A 21,889-nucleotide genomic window follows, 5' to 3' on the forward strand; every position below is an offset into this window, starting at 1 on the left:
CTACTTACTACAGGCACCCTTGATGAAAACTCTAAATTGCACACAGGTGTAGTGAGGTTTGACAATAAATGGGTAAAGCTTTTTGTCATAAACATAGTGCTTGTGTACTCAGTGTGTCCCACTCTTTGGGACCCCATGGACTGGATAGCCCACCAGGCTCCTCTTTCCATGAGATTTTTCAGGAGTGGGTTGCCACTTCCTCCTTCAGGGAATGAGATCAAACCAGAGTCTCCTGCATCAGCAGGCAGATTCTTTACCACTGAGCCATAATAAGTCTCCTCACATACAGGGAGGCCCTGGTGTGTGATCTTTGGAAATCACTTGAACCTCCCCATCCACGTTTCTGCAAAAATGGAAATTGTCATCCTTTGCTTTGCATGTTAAAGAAAATAACTATGTAACCAGGTTCAGCTTAAAGGGTGACAAATAGGGTTCAAGAAGTTCTTGATGAATTTTGATGAGGAGGGTGGGCGAGGTTCTGTGAATACATCTGGAGACAGTTTGAGAGATTTCTGGAGAGAAGGAGTGGAAAGGGCCTGCCCTCGTATGAAGTTGGAGGCTGAAAATTCTAACAATAGCAATCAACTTTTCATGGAAGCTTTCGAAGACGGCCGAGGTTAAAAAAACAAAAAGGGTGAAGTGTAGAGGATACTTAGGAGACACCTAGGTAACAGAGTACAGAACTGAAGGAAATGCATGTGGTCTTCCTAGGCAACTGAGTTTCGTGGCATTCCCTCCCTTACTCAGTTCAAGAACACATATACCCCGCAGGTGTACAAGAGTCACCTTGTGAATAAGTACATGACTTATAAAATCGTGGCCAGAGAAAAAACAAAACCCAAACCAAAAGTGTAAGGAATACAGGTTCCACCGAGATTTGAACTCGGATCGCTGGATTCAGAGTCCAGAGTGCTAACCATTACACCATGGAACCGCCACGCTCACGATTCTGCCTTCGACTCTCTAATCCTTAGAGAACCCCGCCCCCATCCACAAACCGACCACCAGAGGCAGTGCTGAAGCTCTCTCCAGTGCCCCACTTCCCCGAATAGCGGCGAGTGGAGTGAGGGAGAGACTATTATGTATGGAGAGCAGCCTCTGTAAGTGAGGTAAGCCGGGAGTACAGTGCTCATTAAGCCACTCGAAACCCCTCCAAACCCTGGAAGCTTGGACGACAGACGACAAACTTGCGCACGCCCCCTTTATTGGGCTGAGGGGCGGGGCGCCGCCCCCGGAAGTACTTCCCCCTATGGGTGGGGGCCTGCCGGAAGTGGCGTAGCGGCAGGGAGGGGTTCTTTACCGGGTCCGGCAGCTGAAGCTCGGCGTTCGGGTTACCCCTGCAGCGACGCCCCCTGGTCCCACCGGTACCACTGCTGCTCCCGCCCCTTCGCTTCTCGGCCGCGCAATGGGCACCCGCGACGACGAGTACGACTACCTCTTCAAAGGTGAGGCTGTGGGCTCCGGAACTCTCCCTGGAGTCCCGGTTTGGGGGCCCGGGACACTCCCGGGGGACCCGCCCGCGGGTTGCCCCTGCCCTGAGATCGGCCTTCCTCAGCGCTTCCTCTCTGTGCAGCTTATCCTGAGGTCCCCCAGCTCAGCCCCTTTCCTTCCACTCACGGATGGGGGTCCTCACCACACAGCGGTCTCATAGCGACCTCCCCAGAGGCCTTAGGAAGCCTCACGGTCCCTACCCTGCGCCCCTCTCGCGGCCGACTGCCGTCTCTCGAATCGCTTTCCTTCCTCCCCGGGTTCCAGGGCCCCCTTAATGGGGCGCCCACCCCCCACCATCCATCTTTTCGGGTTCAGCGCCCTCTCCCCTTCGGTATACACCCTTCCTGAGCCCCTCCGACAGGCCTTTCCCTTCGTTCTTCACCTTTCTTTCGGCGCACTCTCCCATGCAGATCTTTTTCTTATCTGCCTCCCTTTTCCCTCGGGCGAACCCTCCCCTGCCCTCGGACAGCCGCCTCTCCTCGCCCTCTTCTATCCCCGGGGCCAGGCCCTGGTTAAAAATCCGAGCGGGTCGGCGGCCCCACCCCCACCCGCCCCACACTTCTCGTGGTCCGAAACCTCGCATGGCCCCCGGCATTGGTAGCTCTTTTTCTGCCTTCCCTCGGCGAGTAGTTTACGAGCTCTCCCACGTCGCTCGTGCGACCCCGGCGGTGGGGGGTAGGGCAGGAGGGATTGTCCCAGCACCCACGCGCGCACTTGTCGCAGTGACCCGGCAGACCGATGTGACTTCCCACCCAGCCTTCTTTTCTCCTACCCTCCCTCCCCAGAGGCAACCAGCCTGGGATAACTCTTGACTGTGTCCGAGACTAGGGGATACGGATGGGTGGTGGCTATTATCCTTGCCAGACCTGAAGGCCCAGTTCCTGAGCAGGAAAGGTTGTACGCTGCACAAATAGCTTGCTTTATCGCTACGGACTGGTTGCTTCCTGCTGCAACACTGGGAGGATCCAGCCTTTTGGTGTTTTTAGAACAGGAAGGGAAGCGTTCTGGTTGGCCACATACCTTTCCCCAAAGGTGGGGGAGCATGGGGAAGTTGTGTGCTCTTTGGTCAAATTAAATATTTCTCATAAGATAGGGAACCATGTAGTGCCCTTGGACAAAACATAGTGGAGGATGGGGAGTGAAAAAAAGATTTGCTTATTGGTTAGTCCGGAAAGAATCCAAATAGTTTTTTTTTTTTTTTTAATCGACAAAGATAATGGGGACAGTTTTCCTTGAGAGGAAAGTACAGTAAATGCTTTTTTTGTTGGATGAATGCTCTCTCTCTGATGCTGTTTCTCTGGTCCTGAGTTAGGAGGGCAGCCATCAGTACTATGCTGAACAAAGATCATTACCAGGGAGGAAGAAGCCATTACTATTAAAGCTTTACAGTGAAGGGTGGAGTTTGAAAAGAATGTTAAGCTTAATGACTCTTTCTGACTTTGCCACTGGGTGCTAAGTATGGTTGACTAAACAAAGCAGGAAACATTGCTTTACCAGTACTCTGCAAACCTTGGCCTACTAGTTGATGGGCCTACCGCCACTTAACTCTTCTGGGCCAGAAATTTTTCTGGCCCAGAGTGAGTACCTTCAGTATCCCCTCCCACCGCCTGACAGTGGGAAGTTGTTTACAGAGAAGAGGGTACTTAATCATTTTACAAATACAAAAAAGAAACATGGATTAGTTTACATACTGTTGGCTGAAGGCTTCTGAGGTCTGGTGAAATTACTTCAGTGAGACCCTGGAGACTGGGGTTTAGTCATTAAAGGGAGATTTGTTTTTTTTTACATAAGGGCTGCTTTTGAAGTAATTAATTTAGGACAAGATAGACTGTCATTCTCTTGTTTGGTTTACAACTTGAATGTTGGTTATAGAACCTAGTTATTTCCTCACCAAAAATACTTAGTACCTTGGATTGGCTTAAGGGATTTTAACTTAGCTTTGGGGTTTAGACCACTTTGCTAACAATGATTGAGAAAGCCCAGGGCTTTGGAATGGCACAGGCCTGGTTTCAGATTACTGCCTCAGGTCTTACATTTGCTTTGTGACCTTGGGAAAGCTGACTTTTTTGAGCCTCAGTTCCCTCATCTGTAAAAAGAAAATAGTATCTCTCAGGGCTGTTGTGAGAATTAAGTGAGACTGTAAAGTTTTAGCTTCTTTGAGAACTCAGATAATGTTAAAGAAGTTACTGTGGTTCTCAACAGTTTTTTTTTTTTCCCTTAAAACCGTAAATCTATAACTGGAAGAGCAGTTAAGTATTAGTAAAGAAACTTAAAACTAGAGCCTTCTAAAGTACTTTATATTTCCACAGGTTTTGGTTTCATTTGTTGTACACTTTGCTGTTTGACAGAATGTTTTTAAAAATTCTGCTGAGAAAGATTTCCACTTTTAAAAAAGCTCTTAATAGGATATGAGTCACTTTTTAACTTCTTTGATGATTATATAGCCAATTTTTTATTTATACAATTTTAATTTAAAAAGAAGGAACAATAATTTCATTTTTAAATGGTTTTATTCTATGTAGATATTCCCTGAGATGAGCTGCAGCTGTCTCCTTGGAAAAAGAACCTAGCAAACTTAATAGTTGAGGGAATTGTAAATTAGTTTGTAGCTCTAATCAGTTGAGAATGAAAGGATATCCTGATTGGTGTAAGATGGAGTGGTTCAAGTGGAAGTGTAATCTGGGGAGAGTAGGAAAATTTTAAATTATGTATTTGTTCTTGAACATTAATCTTTAGCTCAACAGTGAGACTGCTGGTGGTGGTGAATTTTAATTTTAAAACTTGACTGTTTTAAAAACTTTAATTCTACATTTACACAACAGTGTCCCTGTGGGACAGACACACAAGTGAAGTATAAATCAATCATAGTTCCTATTGGCAAATATTGTGGTAGACATTAACTCAGTCAGAGTCACATATTCTGAAAATATCCGTGTACGTAGTCTGCACCATTTTCTTTTCAGTCTAATTGAAGGTCAGTAGTAATTAACCATCAGCTGATTATTAGTGGGGCTGATCAGAGGAACTTTGCTGTCTTGCATCTTGATAGTTTTCTTTCACAACTTATGGTTGAGCAATTTGGGTTCTGCTGAATCTAGAAAAACTTGTCTAGACTTCGGCCTTATTTAATTTTAAAAAAGACTCTTGGTGAGTTTGGACTATGAATATAGTTGAAAGTAGAAAGATCTCCAAGTTTATTTATAAACCAGTGTGAAAATTATCAGTTACTTCAGGTTATAACTGTTAGGTCTGAGATATTATGATTTGTTGAATGAAATTTTTGTCTAGTACATTAGTTTGTAACAGACTGTATAAAACTAAATGTGGTTGAAGAGTTGGAAATTCTTATTAAATAATGGTCAGTTAATGCGTATATTCTTTTTATAGCTTTTAGCAGCCTAGTATTTGATATATAATGAACCAAATTTAGTATTAGATGAGGTTAACCAAGTGATAATATTATCAGATTTATTTAAGAAATGTGATGTTTCATATACAGATTCTATTATTTAATTTATACTTACATACACATATATATATTTTATGTAGATGGCTACAGTTACAAAATGTTTAAAGTGGAAAAACTTTAAGATACTAGTGATAAAAAGTAAGGAAAGTCACTACAAATTCCTTTTTTGAACTATAGGATGTGATCATGTAGTGGGTCATATTTTAAAAAGGCAATTGAATATTGTCATCGTAATGAAACTATTTTTGATTAGAAACTAAGTTTGAGTCTGTGAACTTTTGAATTGTTTTTAAAATCACAGTGAATTCTTTTCAGTTGTTTAGGTAACAATCCATTCTAGTTTGTTTATTATTTAGTGAGCCTAAATATAACCTTTCTTGGTGCAGTTTCTCATTTGGTAACTGCATAGAAGAGGTTTTCCATATTGTGTCATTCCTCAGCAGCATCTTGGCAGTGCTGTTCTTAAAGAAGCAATATCTTCTGTTGTCACTTAAGGTATAATCCTTTAACAAGTTGCTAGTCATAATTCTTGTCAACCTTGCCGGTGTCGACTTGAGATAACTTATACTGTATAAAGTATTAATGTATCTTGAATTATTTTCAGATAAAGGTCTAGTAATGATTTTTATGTTAAAATTAATTGGTTATAGCAAGGGAAAAAATGTTCTCTCTAAATGTCTTTATGACAGTGCAAAGATTTGAGAATGGGGAGACAGAGAATATAATCGATAAAGTGGAGGTTAAAAGGCAAGAAACCAAAACTTGAAAGTACTAGAGTTTTTGTGGGATGGAGTTACTGAGTTCTTTGAGTTATTTATTTTATTTTCCAAAAGTATTGCCATTCTGTTTATTTTTATTTATTTTTTTCGGCTGCACCGTGTGGCATTTGGGATCTTAGTTCCCCCACTAGGGGTCAAACCCGCGCCCCCTTCCGTGGAAGGGCGTGGAGTCCTAACCACTGGACCATCAGGGAAGTCCTGGCAGTGTCAGTCTAGATGTCTTGCTCTTTCGCTTTGAACCAAGAGGTTGGTTTCTAAACTGATTGATCTGACTGATAAATCTGAGTGCCTTGGAAGTAGAAATGTTCAACTTTTTGGTTTTTCCATTTCCTATTCCTGCTTCAAGTGAAGCTTTCATACCTTAGTGCTAGTGTAGGGCCAGGAAAGATTCAAAAGAGGTGTCATCAGCAGAACATCCAGCCTTTTGAACTGAGAGGCAACCTTAGTTCCCTACTGAGTGAGTATACTCTGCTAATAAGGTAGACTTTTATTACCGACACTGGAATTTTACCTCACGTAGAATGGAGGACCTTGAAAACTAACTTACGAGCCAGCTGTAGTATACTGTAAAATTGGAAATGCATTGTTTCTAGATGTTTCTTTCACGACCTTAGCATGTTCTCTGGTAGAAGCGTTTACTGTATTGTCTGTGTTTGCTGTAGTACTTTTGACAGTCTCTAATTGACTGACTGGAAATAACTGTGCCTTTTGCTGCATGGAGTCACTGCTGCCTGGGTGATTTTTTTGCTGAATCAGCTGATAGAGGAAGCCAGAAAGATATGCATTTGACAGTGTACTCTCTCCAAGACTGTCCAGAGGCCAGCTTACATCCGTTCTCGTGCATAATGGACAGTCTGCCCTCTGGCCTGAGTGCAGGGAGCTCTCACAGCGTTTCCTTCCCTTGCCGTGTCCCCCTTCTGAAATACCAGTCTCTTTAGTAAGGCATGGTCTTGTTCCTTGGTGTTACTCTTGAGTGTTTGATTATCTATTCCTGGTATCTAATAAATCAGTTAGCTCGTAAGAACTAAGAAGATGCGTTAGCACTCAGTAGTAGGAATAAGCACAATATTTTCTGAAACACTGATAAATAAAACTTCTACCAAGGAAAAAAATGTTATCAAGCTCAGATTCTGTAAACCTGTGAACTCATTTTGTTCTTTAAATTCAGATAGAAATGCTTTAAAACAAGTTAACTGCCTATTTCCCCATTGTTTTTGAAGTGTGATATCACCTTAAGTGAGAAAGAATCTACTGTATTTAGCTTGAAAATAAACTACCTCCTATGGTAATCAGAGAATATAAATTCATCTAATCAGTCAAACCTGTTTCTTCTTCTTTTTCAAGTCATCAGTGAAAGTTATGACTTCCTTTGCCTTTGACTCAGAGTAAGTCAGAATTATTAGTCAGCTTTCTAGGGTTCCTTGATTTTGGAGGGGTCTCTAGTTTCCTGCTAGTCTGATAAATGTAACTATGAGAGGGTCAGTGTAGTTTCTGTGATCTGGGTGGCAAAGTTTATAAACTTGCTGCCTACTATGTTAAATGTGATTCATTTTGCCTAGGTATGAGTCCTGAGGTCACACCCAGGCTTTGACGAAACTAAGTAGAAACATAGTTAGGGCACTAACATCCTTTGTTGCTTTCATGTCTAATACATTTTCATATCACAGATAAATCCTAAATCAAATGAACTATCTCTCAAGTATAACCTTGTAAGGTAATAAGGTTGATATAGTGTTGATTGTTTAATTTATTCATTAGCCCGTCATCAGTGCCTAGTAGACCTATGATTAATAATTTGCATTTGTAAGACAGGATACTTTATCTGTGCTAAGTAGATGATGTGTGGAAGTCATTATGCAGGTAGAAACATGTTAAAAGAATAAATTGATTTTATCGATTGGTATCAAGGGCATTCAACTCTTCCTCCCTACCCTCATTCCTTTTTTAAAAATCGGATGCCCTATCTTTTTTGCTTTAAAACATGATGGTATTCTGAATATGTGTGCCTCATCCATCTGACATTAAGTACTTTGTCTTTTTAGTTGTTCTTATTGGAGATTCTGGTGTTGGAAAGAGTAATCTCCTGTCTCGATTTACTCGAAATGAGTTTAATCTTGAAAGCAAGAGCACCATTGGAGTAGAGTTTGCAACAAGAAGCATCCAGGTTGATGGGAAAACAATAAAGGCACAAATATGGGACACAGCAGGGCAAGAACGATACCGTGCTATAACATCAGCGTAAGTCTCAGCATTTTTTTTTTTAATTTTATTTATTTATTTTTGGCTGTGCTGGGTCTGCATTGCTACACGCGTGGCACTCTGGTTGCAGCATGCGGCTCATGCGCTTAGTTTGCTCCACAGCACGTGGAATCTCCCCAGACCAGGGATCAAACTGGTGTCCCTTGCATTGGTAGGCGGATTCTTAACCATCAGACCACCAGGGAAGTCTCTTGGCGTTTTTAAGTTCTGTGAAATAGCTGCCAAAGTGGATTAGCTGACTTTTGGTATTGGAAAAAAGTACTGTTTTGTTTCCTTTAAAGAATTCCTGTATTAGTATTCTAAAATTTGTGTGTTAAAAAAGTGTGAGAGTGTGTGTGTGTATATATACATATATAGTTCATATACTTAGTCTTTCCTGGTGTTCTCTCCCATCTTATGGTTGTTTTCTAATAGTTAAATACGTTTTTCTGTTTTCAGATACTATCGTGGAGCTGTAGGTGCCTTATTGGTTTATGACATTGCTAAACATCTCACATACGAAAATGTAGAGCGATGGCTGAAAGAACTAAGAGATCACGCTGATAGTAACATTGTTATCATGCTTGTGGGCAATAAGAGTGATTTGCGCCATCTCAGGGCAGTTCCTACAGATGAAGCAAGAGCTTTTGCAGGTTAGTGTACGAATTCTATGATATTACAGTGCTTCTGTATTTCTTAGTTTTCATGACCCTTCCAATGAGGATAATGGGTTGCAATAGTTTTGGAAAGGTAAACATGAATGCTTAACAGATCTTGTTGTTTTGAAAGTGCATGATGACTGTATGACTCTCTTGCTTAACTTTGAGTTAATAGACTTGCAGTATTGAGTTTTTGCTGCCAAAAATTGAATATAAATACTATCTTTTCTCTCCCTGGAAGTGGTAGATAAAATCTATGTTTGTTCTGTGCTTCCTGCTTTTTTTCATTATGTCTTTGTTTTACCAAGACTTGTTCTATGTGGGTCTGAAAAGTAGTGGCCCAGGGAGTTTAAAGGACCAACAGGGATGTAGCTGCTTTGGAGTTACGACTTTCTTGGCTTAATAGAGAATCTGCCTATCTTGACTCTGTATTGGTGGTAGGGGCAGCCTACCAGAGGGCAACATTGTACATTCTTGACTAGTGCAAGTTGTGAGCTTTCACTGTTGATTATGCTGTGAATAAAATTTTCTGTTTTCTAGTCAAGAAGCTTTGTTTCAGACAATAGTAACAGAATTCTAAGTGAATCACATATACCCACCCTTGTTCACACCATAGCTATGTGTTAGGGGGAAGCTCAGTAAGGGATGAAATTTGCTGGGTATTTGACAATTTTACTACATTATGCCCAGTGTTATTCATTGCTAATGGTAGTATTTAGATGTAGCAAGTATTTGTTTTAATTAAGAAGCCAATGAAAATTCTCATTGTTAATCTACTAAAGTGGAAGTAGCATGGTGTTCTTATTGCTGAAGAAGTAGGGGAGAACCTGGGGTTTAAAAAGTTGTTATTTTCCTTTTGAAGGTCTGAGTGTATTATGTCCCTTGTATTTTTAAATTTGACAAGACTGAAGTTTTGTGTCTCCCTACAGAAAAAAATGGTTTGTCATTCATTGAGACATCTGCTCTAGACTCTACAAATGTGGAAGCTGCTTTTCAGACAATCTTGACAGGTAAGACTTGCATTTTTAGATTAGACCAGTGGGAATTAGAAGTAGTAGAAAGGTAATCTAAATAAATTAATCAGAAAACTAAACTGTAAAATCGCACTAAGAATGACTGTCATTTGAGAGCTGTTGTACTTAAATTACAACCCTTGCTTGCTGAACTTTAGTCATCCTAATTCATCTGGTTTATAGTGGGAAAAATACTTTGAAAATAACGCATTCACTTCTGTTATTGCTTTGGTCTGTGCATACCATGCTTCCTGGTCATAAACACAAAACAGTGCTTAATGGTACTTTTTTATAAGATTAATATTGAAATCCCATTTATGAAAAGATGAATGCTCTTTTGAAATTCAGTAAAGAAAAGGTGTTCTTGGTTCTGATGTGTTATAGAAGCACCTCGGAAAATACATATTCTTAAAAACTTAGGAAACAAAAGGTAAAATTCTCCTATGATTTATTATTGTATAAGAAGCAAAGTGTCACTTGTGGAGAAAATCAGCCAGTGATTACATATTGAAAAGTTTTAAAAAGTAGTGGAAAAGAAATAAAATTCATGGTCTTTTGGAATGTGGATGTGTGGACCATGTCAACCTCAGGGGTTGGAGAATATTTTATTTACAGTGACTCAAATTTGGAGATTTTCAGGTGGCTCAGTGGTAAAGAATCTACCTTCCAATGCAGGAGACACAAGAGAGGGGAGTGAGATCCCTGGGTTGGGAAGATCCCCTCAAGGAGGAAATGGCAACCCACTCCAGTATTCTTGCCTGGGAAATCTTATAGACAGAGGAGCATGGCGGGCTACAGTCTATGCTGTTGCAAAGTCAGACACGACTGAGCAACTGAGCATATTTACCCTTACTTTAATAGGATGAACAATTTATCTGAAAGTTCAGTCTTAATCCTCTAATAAATGTGTGTGTGTTAGTCACTCAGTCATGTCCGACTCTTTGCAACCCCGTGGACTGTTGCCTGCCAGGCATCTATGTCCATAGGGTTCTCCAGGCAGGAATACTGGAGTGAATTGCGATTCCCTTCTCCAGAGGATCTTCCCGACCCAGAAATCAAACCCTGGTCTCCTGTATTGTAGGCACATTGTTTACCATTTGAGCCACAGGGAAGTCTAATACAAAGTACTTTAAAAATGTATATTAAGAATTCATAATTTAAATAGAGTGTAGTCTTCATATATAGTGCTCTTATGCGATGTTCTAAAAAGTATATATGGAGAAATGGTTAAGTAAATGAGATTCTAATTATAATGTAATAAGATTTCATTCATGGTATGCAGCACTTGTATTAGAGGCCAACAGATTTTAACTTGTAAAGTGTTAGTCACTCAGTCGAGTCTGACTCTTACTGACCCCTTGGGCTGTAGCCTGCCAGGCTCCTCTGTCCATGGAATTCTCTGGACAAGAATATTGGAGTGGGTTGCCATTTCCTTCTCCAGGGGATCTTCCTGACCCAGGGATCGAATCCATGTCTTCCTCATTGCAAGTAGATTCTTCACCATCTGAGTCACCAGGGAAGCCCTTTAGCTTTTAATTTTACTGTAAAAATGTAGCAAGTAAAACTTAGGGTTTAGGAGCATGGGCTTGGAAGCCTGACTTGTGTTCTAGACCTGGCTCCTTCACTTACTAATGAGCTATGTTAGGCAAGTTACTTAACCTTTCTAGGCCTTAATTTCTTCATATGTAAAGTGGAAATATGTTTTGGGAGTTCGGTTATTTTCAAGAGAAGGCTTATATTGATAAATACCTTGTAGTATAATTTGACTTGACTGTTAATGTGGTATAATTTGACTTGACTGTTAATGTTGTGAATGAAAAGGTTTTGTCTCTAACCTAATCCATAGAAAAGAATTGACTGTTATTGGAAATCTAGACTCCAAAAATGAGTGAGTTCTGTATATGGAAAATACCTAACTGTGCCTGGTACATTGTAAACATTTGATATTAGCTAAGTAGCAATTAAGGTATGAAATAAAAACCTCATAACTATTGATTTCCATATCTATTTTATTGTAATTCTTTTCTCATCAGAAAAATAATAAAGGTTGGTGCTAGGGTTGGATAAACAGTCTTTAGAACATAGTAGCTTTTTTTTTTTTTTTAAATCTTTTGGTCAACTTTCACTGCAGATTGTTTCAAGCAGGCAAGATTTGACTGAATATGCCATGTCCTCAACTGTTGTTTTTTTCATTTTAAGCACTTGTGTGGTTTCTCTTGAGTCAATGTGTTAAATACTAAATTGAGACCCAGGAGTTGTAAATTGAGACCCAGGAGTTGTAGGTTTTACCTTTTACCAGTTTGTTCTCATTCCTCTGTAATTAAAGTCAGTGAACCTCCCTAGTCCTAAGATTCAGTGTTTTAAGATGTGAGTCATCTTCATCTTAAGCCCTCTGAGAAAGCTCATTTGAAAAAACTTTAGTCAGTCCTTGTTGGGTTATTTTTTTACGTCCCATCAAATTTCTGTTATAATTCTAGCCCATTCCGATCTCAATTTCTAGCCCATTTATTTAAGGAAAATGAGGCCAAGTGTCTTGTTTCATCTGTGGTTAACAATTTTATGTGTCATTTTGTAGCGTCGAACTTGTGATCCATTCAAACATGAACTAATCAATAAGCAGTGATATATATTGTACTTAAAATTGAACTGTTTTGTCCTGAATGATGAACATCTGGCTGTTTCTCTTAAAATTCACTCTTGATTAAGCTTTTGTTACTGCTTAATTAATATTGCTTGAAAGCAAACAAAAGATTCACTTATTACCACTTTTCCTCTCTCTAGTCACTACTTCCTCAACTTTCTGCAATAAATCTCAGTGTTGATCTGTAGGATCAGAGATCACTGCATATGACCAGGGAAATCTGTTTTGTAGGTGTTAGGATCTAAACTTTTCTGTATACTAATGGGAGTATTAATGCACAGAAAATAAACAGGAAATAGAACTGAACTCTCATTTAGGTTTAATTCTGACTTACAGGTTAACAGTATTAAGGGAGTATTTGTATTGTATTTTGATGTTACTGGAAGAAAAAACTAGCTTTTTACTGTTTAAGATGCGAAATTAAGTATTAGAAAATGTATCTCCATTGTTACTTCAAAGTTAATTTGTGTTGCTTATTTTAGAATAGACCCATGGCATTCTTGATACCTGTGAATTTGACAGTAACTTCCTGACATAATTTTGCTAATGGTCTTTTTAGGAGGTAGTTGGTTAGTGCATGAGTGAGTCTGATACATTGTATAGCCTCTAGATTTCAGTGCAGCTTTGTTTTCTTTCATCTTCAAGTTCATTAAGCGATGTTATTAATCCATACTTCCATACTGTATTACTTTTTTTCTTTTTAATTTGAATTTTGACAATTTCAGACTTAAGGTTGCAATAGTGGTACAAAGTATTTGCAAATACCCTTAACCTATATTCCTCAGATAGTGAGGAATTTTACCACACTTCCTATTCTTTTTCTTCCTCTCTCTAAATATATAAACAATACTGTTTTGTTTTGTTTTGCTTTACCATTTGAGAGTGACAGGCATGCTGCTCATTATCCCTAGGAGCTTTTTTTCAGTGTGTGTTTTCCTAAAAACAAGGATATAGTATCTCATAGCCATAGTATAGTGGTCAAAAGAGAGATAATAGTGTCTCATCATGGTTAAGCTACAGGTCTTATTCAGATTTTGCCAGCCGCTCCAGTTGTGTCTTTATTAGCAAAAGACAGTCTGATCAGATCATAATTGCATTCAGGTATCGTAACTCTTTAGTCTCCTCTAATCTGGAATAGTTCCCCAGTGTGGCTTTCGGTTTATTGACATTTCTTGAAGTGTATGGGTCAGTTATTTTGTCATGTCCCTCAATTTGGGTTTGTCTGGTGTTTCTGTTTGATTCAGTTCTGGTTATTTGCTTTCAGTAGGAATACCACAAAGTGTTCTTAGCGCATCATATCAGGAGGCTCACAATATTGGTTTGTCTGATTAGAAACTGGTGATGTTGGTTATGGTGTCTGCCAGGTTTCTCCATGTGATTAATAAGTCCAAGGCATCTTTGTAGTATGGAGGCTAAATTCTAAATTCTGTGGTAAAGAATTTTTTTTTGGGTCCTGTGGTGTGGCTAACAGGATCTTAGTCCCCCAAGCTGAGATTGAACCTGTCCCCTGCAGTGAAGTGCAGAGTCCTAACCACTGGACCGCCAGGGAATTCCCAGTTGAAAGAGTTTTAATTCGTTTGGCATATTGTCTCTTAAAAGTGGGACTAGAGTTTTCAGACACTGATTTTATTGGAGTAGTGAGGATCTTTTAATGAGGCATAGTAGCTTTGGTTCTTTGCATGTGGCGGCCTTTTAAGTAACTCAAATTGGAGCACTTTTGACCTTCAGGAAACTTATATCATGAGCAGTGGGTTTGAGGAAGTTTTAATAAATTCTAACGTGAGCTGTACTGTAGTATTAATAGGATAATTCAGGCCTCTTATTTTCACAAGTTTTGGAAGGACTGAAAAATTTTAGCTTTTTTAATTCACCAGGTTGAAACTATTGCATTTAACTTAGAATTTACTTTGCATCTTGATAAATACTCCATTAGAGTAGAAATGGGCATATGTCTTTTATTTAACTTTATTTGGTTATATTTAAAGCTGTTTTATATTAATATTTTACTTTATACTTAGATCTCCTACAAGAGATCCTAATGTATGAACGATAAAGCAGAATTCCTTCTTTTTACCACCTTACCTGTCCTTTGGATTTCTTGAAAAGGGTCTGCACAGGAGTTGGTATATCACATACACTTTGTTCTAACATGCCCTTGATAGAGGAAAATATTTGCATCTCGTTTAGCTGGTTTAGTCCTGTACCCCTTCCCCCACTTAAATAAACTTCCTTAATCAGATCCCAGCTGGAAGGTGAGTGAATGAAGTCGCTCAGTCGTCTCCGACTCTTTGTGACCCCATGGACTGTAGCCTAACCGGGTTCCTCCGTCCATGGGATTTTTCAGGCAAGAATACTGGAGTGGGTTGCCATTTCCTTCTCCAGGAGATCTTCCCTATCCCAGGGATTGAACTCAGGTCTCGCGCATTGTGGGCAGATGCTTTACCGTCTGAAGGTACCTGCTTCCTATTTTCTTACTGAAGTTTTTTTCTAAGTGACACATCCAGCCGCAAGAGATGTTAAGTAAATTCCTTGTGTAGCTTCTTAGTGCCCATTCTACCTGAAAGAAAGTTTTCTCCTCATTTTCTGATCAATAGTTTCTTTTTCTTCACTGCCTTGGTTGGCGTCTTTTCGGTGATTGGAGCAATGTAGGAGTAATCCATTTCTGCCAAACAGTATGTAGTACTTGCAGGTACTTTTATAATGCTGCTCACATTTTTTTCCTTATAATGAGATCTCTTTAATTACTTACTTGCTGTGTTCTCTGAGAACTCTGCTTTTTCCTCGTGTCCAGTATTTGCTTTTCATGTAAGAACCTGTAAAATATTTTTTGTTTTGGTTCCCCTAACAACATTCAAAACTGCTTGTTAAATTTATAGAGGGTTTCATTTAATCATTTGTACTTGAAGAAGAAGAGCCAACCAATTTGGGATTAGAGAGAAAACATAATAAAGACTGAAGAGTCTAGTTTCATAGTAAGTTGATGGTTATCTTTTGTCCTTAGTTACTCGCCTGATTGAATTATTTTTCCTTTTTACCTTTGACATACTCTAGTCCCATCCCCTTTTAATGGAAAGAATGTAAATGAAGGCTCTGCCTTCATATCCTTTAAAAAAAACAACTCAGTCAACAGTGTTTATTATAATCTCATTTTTTTCTCTTGGTTCTTTGAACCACTGTCAGCCTTTTAAAGCATAAATTGTAGCCACCTGCTCCCTCAGAAAAGCATAAGAAAAGGTACACTATCTGTCAGTGTCTTTGTTAGTTTACGTATACAGTTGATTCTAGTTTGCTTTTGTTCAGCTTTCAGAACATTAGTTTCTAATTTGGAAAAAAAAAGTATTAATTTAGTTAATGTATCTTCTTTCCTTTAACTTTTTCTTATGGAAAATTCTCAGCATGCCAAAAGTAGGACACTGTCATGAGCTCCCATGTAGCCATCAATAACCATCAGTTCAGAGCCTGTCTTTCTTCCACCTACTGCCACCCCCATTGTTTTGAAACAAATTCAAGGTATTATGTCATTTCATTTGTAAACATTTCATGATGTATATCTAAAAGATAGAATTTAAACCCGTAACAGTAAAACCACTTAAAAGTTGGCAGTAATTCCTCATTGTCCTCTATTACTCAAACAATATTAAAACTTCCTGTCTCAAATTTTAATAGTTCAAACTAAAATCCAAATGATGTTTGTACATTGCATTTGGTTGCTGTATTGGACATTTTGAAAATATGATTCTGCTTTTTTTTTAACCTCATAACTTTATATTAAAATAATCACAATATCATATATCCAAGAACTTTATGTTCATATAGTATTATCTAATGTGCAAATTGTATTCAGATTTGTGTTTTATAGATTTGGTTTTTACAGTTTAAACCTGGGATCTGGTCAAGGAAAACACATTGCATTAATGGAATTGTTACATATTTGGGTACTGAATAGGGTAGCCACTGACTATAGGTTGTTATTAAGCTCTTGAAATGTGGCTATTGGACTGAGGAATTGGATTTTAAATTTCATTTATTTAAATAGGCAGTTAATGCATATTTAATATAAATAGATGGGCCATGTGTTAGTCACTCAGTCGTGCCCGACTCTTTGTGATCCTATGGACTGCAGCCCACCAGGCTCCTCTGTCCATGAGATTTTCTAGGCAAGGATACTGGAATGGGTTGCCATTTCCTTCTCCAGGGGATCTTCCCAACCCAGGGATTGAACCCGAGTCTCCTGCACTGTAGGCTGATTCTTTACCAACTGAGCTACAAGGGAAGCCCTTGTAGCTTCCCTTGTAGAAGCTAGATGTAGATGGGCCATAGCCCAGATTGAAAGCATTTATTTTCAATTTTTAATGTATTTTGTGACTAACGTTTGTTGAAGAGTCTTGGCCAAGGGACTTCTCTTGTCCAGTGGCTCAGGCTCTGTGTCCCAGTGCAGTGGGGCCTGGCTTTGATCCCTGGTTCTGGGAACTAGATCACACATGCTGCAACTAAAGATATGCTTCAACCAAGACCTGGCACAGCCAAAAAAGAATCTCGGCCAGTTGTCTTATAGACTGTCCCTCAGTCTGGATTTATCTCAGTATTTTCTCGTGATAACTTCATTTTAAACATTTTTTGTTAGGAATACATAGGTGTCATTCATAGGAATATGTTATACTTCACAGTACCACATAATAGGAGGCATATCATGTCAATCTGCCCCATTTTTAGAATTCCCTTACTTTTAGAGGGTATTTTTTTCTGAGGAAGCACTGTGAAAACAAAGTAAGATATATTCTTTGTAAGGAGTTTAGATAGTCAGCAGAAGCTACTTTTAGGCAGTGCACTGTAAGACCAATTTATTAAAAATACGGATACTTGCTGTAGGACATGATTTTGAGCAAACTCCAGGAGATAGTGAAGGACAGGGAAGCCTGGTGTGCTGCAGCCTGTGGGGTTGCAAAGAGTTGGGTATGACTTACCAATTGAACAACAATAACTTGCTGTAGAGGAATTTAATAATAATTTATTCATGTACTTAGTTATCGATCCCCTACTGTTAGGATGGTGCAAACATAATTGCAGTTTTGGACTGTGAATTTTAAGTCATTATAACTAGGCTCAAACACATCTTTATTAATCAAACTAGGAACCATTACAATCACATTTTTGTCAATGAGAAATAAGTGTTTTTTATTCCTGTATCATAAAAATCTGTGCTTTGGGATTCAGCAGACCTTGGAAGGTATTTTCTGCATCCTGCTGGTTGTGGAAGCACTTTCCTGGAAAAAAATTTTCAGGATACTTGAAGTAGTAATCAGTTGTTGAGAGGTCAGGTGAATATGGCAGATGAGGCTAAAGTTCTGTGGTCCAGTTCGTTCAACTTTTGAAGCGTTTGATTGTGCGATATGTGGTTGGGATTTGTCATGGAAAACAGTTGGACCCATCCTGTTGACTGATGCTGGCTTCAGGCATTGCAGTTTTCCATGCATCTCATCTAATTGCTGAGCATGCTTCTCACATATTATGGTTTTGCTGGGATTCAGGAAGCTGTAGTGGATCAGACTGGCAGCAGACCACCAAACAGTGACCAGGACCCCTCTTTGGTGTAAGTTTGGGTTTGGGAAGTGCTTTGGAGCTTCTCGGTCCAGTCACTGAGCTGGTTGTCATTGGTTGACATCTAAAATCCACCTTTCATCACATGTCACAATTTCTGATGGAGAAATGGCTTCTTGTTGTTGCTTAGGATAGGAGAAGACGCTGTAAAACGATGTTTTTTAAAATTTTCAGTCCACTCATGAGGCACCCACTTACTTAGCTTATTCACCTTTCCAATCTGCTTCAAATGTTGAATGACTGTAGAATGGTCGATGTTGAGTTCCTCAGGAAGTTCTCAAGTAGTTGTAAGAGGATCAACTTTGGTGATCCTCTCAATTGGTCATTGTCAACTTCTAAAGGTCAGCCACTGTGGTTCTCATCTTCAGGGCTCTCGTCTCCTTTACAAAACTTCTTGAACCACCACTGCAGTGTACATTCATTAGCAATTCCTAGGCCAAGCACACTGTTGATGCTGCGAGCTGCCTCCACTGGTTTACAACCCATTTTGAACTTGAATAAAAATCACTCAAATTTGCTTTTTGTCTAACATTTGCCAAGTCTAAAATAAATATAAATAGCAAGTAATAAGTCATTAGCCAAAAAAAAGAAATGCAAGAAATGTGCATTAAAATGATGTATAACATAACCTTTGAGCAAGGATATCAAACCAGTCCATCCTAAAGGAAATCAGTCCTGAATAGTCATTGGAAGGACTGATGCTGAAGATGAAGCTCCACTGATATGAAGAACTGACTCATTGGAAAAGACCCTGATGCTGGGAAAGATTGAAGGTAGGAGGAGAAAGGGACGACAGAGGATGAGATAGTTGGATGGCATCACCAACTCGAAGGACATGGGTTTGAGCAAGCTCCGGGAGTTGGTGATGGACAGGGAAGCCTGGCGTGCTGCAGTCCATGGGGTCACAAAGAGTTGGACATGACTGAGTGACTGAACTGATAACCACATTTATTTAAGAATGTGTTTCAGTATCAAATGATGAAGTTCAACAATGCAAAACTACAGTTACTTTTGCACCAACCTAATATGCTGGAGAGACAGCAGTGAATAGTACAGTTTTGGTCCTTATAGTTTGTTGATTGACAAAAAAGGCACAATCTGAAAGTTGAGAATTATATATTTTTTTGGTAGACTTGGTGAGGCCCTAAGTCCATGAGGCAGCCTCTCAGATAGCTCTGAGGAACTGTTCAGAAGAGTTAGGAGAGGAACCAGGATATATAGGAGGTTTTGGAACAAAAATCAGGTAGTCTGGATTTAAAACTGAAGAAAACCAGACATCTCAAGTTAATGAGTTTAGGGCTTTCCTATGTATGGGAAGTCTGAAATCATTCTTTTGATATGCACCTTAACTAGCTAGTGCCAGTATATTACTTCTCTCCATCCTCAGTTCCCTCAGGGTGCTTCGTTGGGGAGAGGGGGTGGGTGTGGTGGCTGATGGCCCCAGCATCTTCTGCTTACTGATATGGCAGGGGACATTTAGTGGAAGAGGTGGATGCTAAACAGTTAGTTTTGCTAAGTGTCACAGAAAATCTTCAGTTGCCTGTGTTGAATAATTATCTCATTGCAATTTAACTTCAGTTCAGGAGGCATTGATACACAGTATCTTTCCATTCTTTTCTAAGAGTTCTTTGGGATTTTGACTTGTTTATGAAGTTGTATTCTTCACTACATACAGAAATACCTACTGCGTCTGACAATGCAGATTTAAATATTTTTCTGTGGTACAGTGTCAATATATGTAGGTTTTTTTGATAAGGTTAGAAATTTAGATCTAAGCCCATAAAGTATATAATCTCTTTAGACCAAGATTTATCTAACTGATTGGTAAACCTTTCCCTCTGGAATGGAAAGCCTTTGTTTCTGTTCTTACCTTAAGGAAAATTGTGAAATAATGGGTTGACTGATCAGTGGCTGGTTGAAAAAAGAGCTTTGAATATATGCAGTCTCTGTTCGGTTTATTTGCATTTTTTTTCCTCTTGTGAATATAACTTCTACCTCTGTGTATGTTTAATTTTTAATCACTGATTTATGGGTCTGTTCACAGTGAGTGTTGCTGTTTCTTTTTCCCCTCAGAGATATACCGCATTGTTTCTCAGAAGCAAATGTCAGACAGACGTGAAAATGACATGTCTCCAAGCAACAATGTGGTTCCTATTCATGTTCCACCAACCACTGAAAACAAGCCAAAGGTGCAGTGCTGTCAGAACATATAAGGCGTTTCTCTTCTCCCCTAGAAGGCTGTGTATAGTCCAATTCCCAGGTCTGAGATTTAAATATATTTGTAATTCTTGTGGTCATTTTTGTGTTTTATTACTTCCTCATACTTATGAATTTTTCCATGTCTCAAGTCTTTTGATTTTAGCTTTATAAAATCATCCATTTGTCCCGAATGACTGCAGCTTTTTTTCATGCTATGGCTTCACTAGCCTTAGTTTAATAAACTGAATGTTTGGATTCCTCAGTTATTGTTTACTTTTCATCATGGAAGCTGTCACTGTAGGACATAATAGAACTTGATCCCTTGAAGGTCAGACCTATTGGTCTTGATTAAATCAAATTAAGAAGACTGTAGAAATAAGCTATCATTTTGCCACAGAGCAGCTTATAATTAACATACTCTTCTCTCAGTGCAGAGTATATTTCCATAAATCTAAGAATTGCCCTATAAACATAGCAGAATTTTGAGAGCTTATAAATTTTCCATTATTCTGGAAGTCAATTTCTAAAATGCCTTAATAGGGTTATGTAGTTTAGTAAATTTTGTTTTTTAATTTTTGTAAACATCAAAGTTGATTAGAGAGGGGGGAACACTTTTTTCTGGACAAGAATTATCTTAATAAACACAAAAGACTGTGATGATTTCAGTAGTAGCATGGTTACGGGGCCATAAGTCACACAATGCTGCCTGGCAGGCTGGGAACGGGAGAGACTGGTGGAATTCCATCTGAGGTCCCTCTGTTACAGTAATCAGGCAGCCTAAGTCATTTAACTTCTCTAATTTCCCAGCAGTATATTATGTGGCATTTTATTGCTCAAGCAACAACTGGTTTAATGCTCTTAGTATCTGATGATGAAGTGTTAATTTTGTCTTAAAACCCTTCCAGTAAATGCAACCTAGTTTTACCACCATAGCCACAGTAGGCATGGATAATTATTTTAACAATGCTGATTTTTGAGTTTTGTAGTATATTATGGAATATAGTCCAGTTAAATATCTGGTTTCAGTATGTTAAAGAATACAAGAGAGGTTAATTTCTGCTCAAGTGGTACCACTTAAAAGGCATGTATTCTTTTAGTATATAAGATGAAATAGTACCTTGAGTTTAAATAGAATGCATTTAGGCATTGTACAAACCTGAAAGTTTTCTTCCACTACATTATTGAAATCAATGGAGCAACTCATTTTTCATTCCAAAATGTGCACACTAATATTTAGTTTGTTTTTTTTTTTTTTGTGGATAATATTAAGCACTTAACTCTGAAGTGTTCTGAAAGTTGTGTCAACTAAAGTGATACTATTCAGGATGGTGGAATATCCCCAAAATATACATGTGTGTGGGCTTGCCTAGATTACTATGTTTCATAGTTAATCTTCTGTCTTTTGCGGTGCTCATGACGTGTGGGGCGCACGGAAGGCATTGCTGTGGTCAGTCTGTTTAGTTTTCCTTTGTAGCCCTTTTATTATTTTGGTGTATTGGTTATGAAGATACTACTATCTCCTTGTAAATTGCTACTTTGTATTTTATGCATGCTCTGTAACTTGATTTTTTTTTTTTTAAAGTTACTGATTTGGAATATATTCACATTCTAATAAACAGTTATAGGGGGACTATTCTTTATGTTGTGAGATTATATTTGTCCTTGGAGTGCTTTGGATGGATGTAGCCATGAAATACTTGCTTCTGATGATAAGCACATAGGTCCTTGGATAACAGAGTAAACTATTGAATTGGAGGCATCATTATGTGAATTCAGCTTTGATTTTAGACATAGAGTTCAGT

The 21,889-nt window shown here is 38.9% G+C and overlaps 1 protein-coding gene and 1 non-coding gene across 2 annotated transcripts; one reads left to right on the plus strand and one right to left on the minus strand.

Moving 5' to 3' along the window:
• Positions 1–862: 862 nt before the first annotated feature.
• TRNAQ-CUG (transfer RNA glutamine (anticodon CUG)) lies at positions 863–934 on the minus strand. Its single transcript has one exon. It is a non-coding gene; the product is annotated as a tRNA-Gln (tRNA).
• A 356-nt stretch (positions 935–1,290) lies between these two features.
• Positions 1,291–20,185, plus strand: RAB11A (RAB11A, member RAS oncogene family). The gene is made up of 5 exons (XM_052646498.1): positions 1,291–1,445; positions 7,782–7,977; positions 8,437–8,630; positions 9,566–9,646; positions 19,962–20,185. Exons 1-5 carry the CDS (start codon positions 1,406–1,408, stop codon positions 20,099–20,101), a joined length of 651 nt encoding a protein of 216 aa, XP_052502458.1. The 5' UTR covers positions 1,291–1,405; the 3' UTR covers positions 20,102–20,185.
• The last annotated feature ends 1,704 nt before the right edge of the window (positions 20,186–21,889 follow it).

The sequence above is a fragment of the Budorcas taxicolor genome, chromosome 10 (assembly GCF_023091745.1).
Source record: "Budorcas taxicolor isolate Tak-1 chromosome 10, Takin1.1, whole genome shotgun sequence".
NCBI classification, from domain to species: Eukaryota; Metazoa; Chordata; class Mammalia; order Artiodactyla; family Bovidae; genus Budorcas; species Budorcas taxicolor.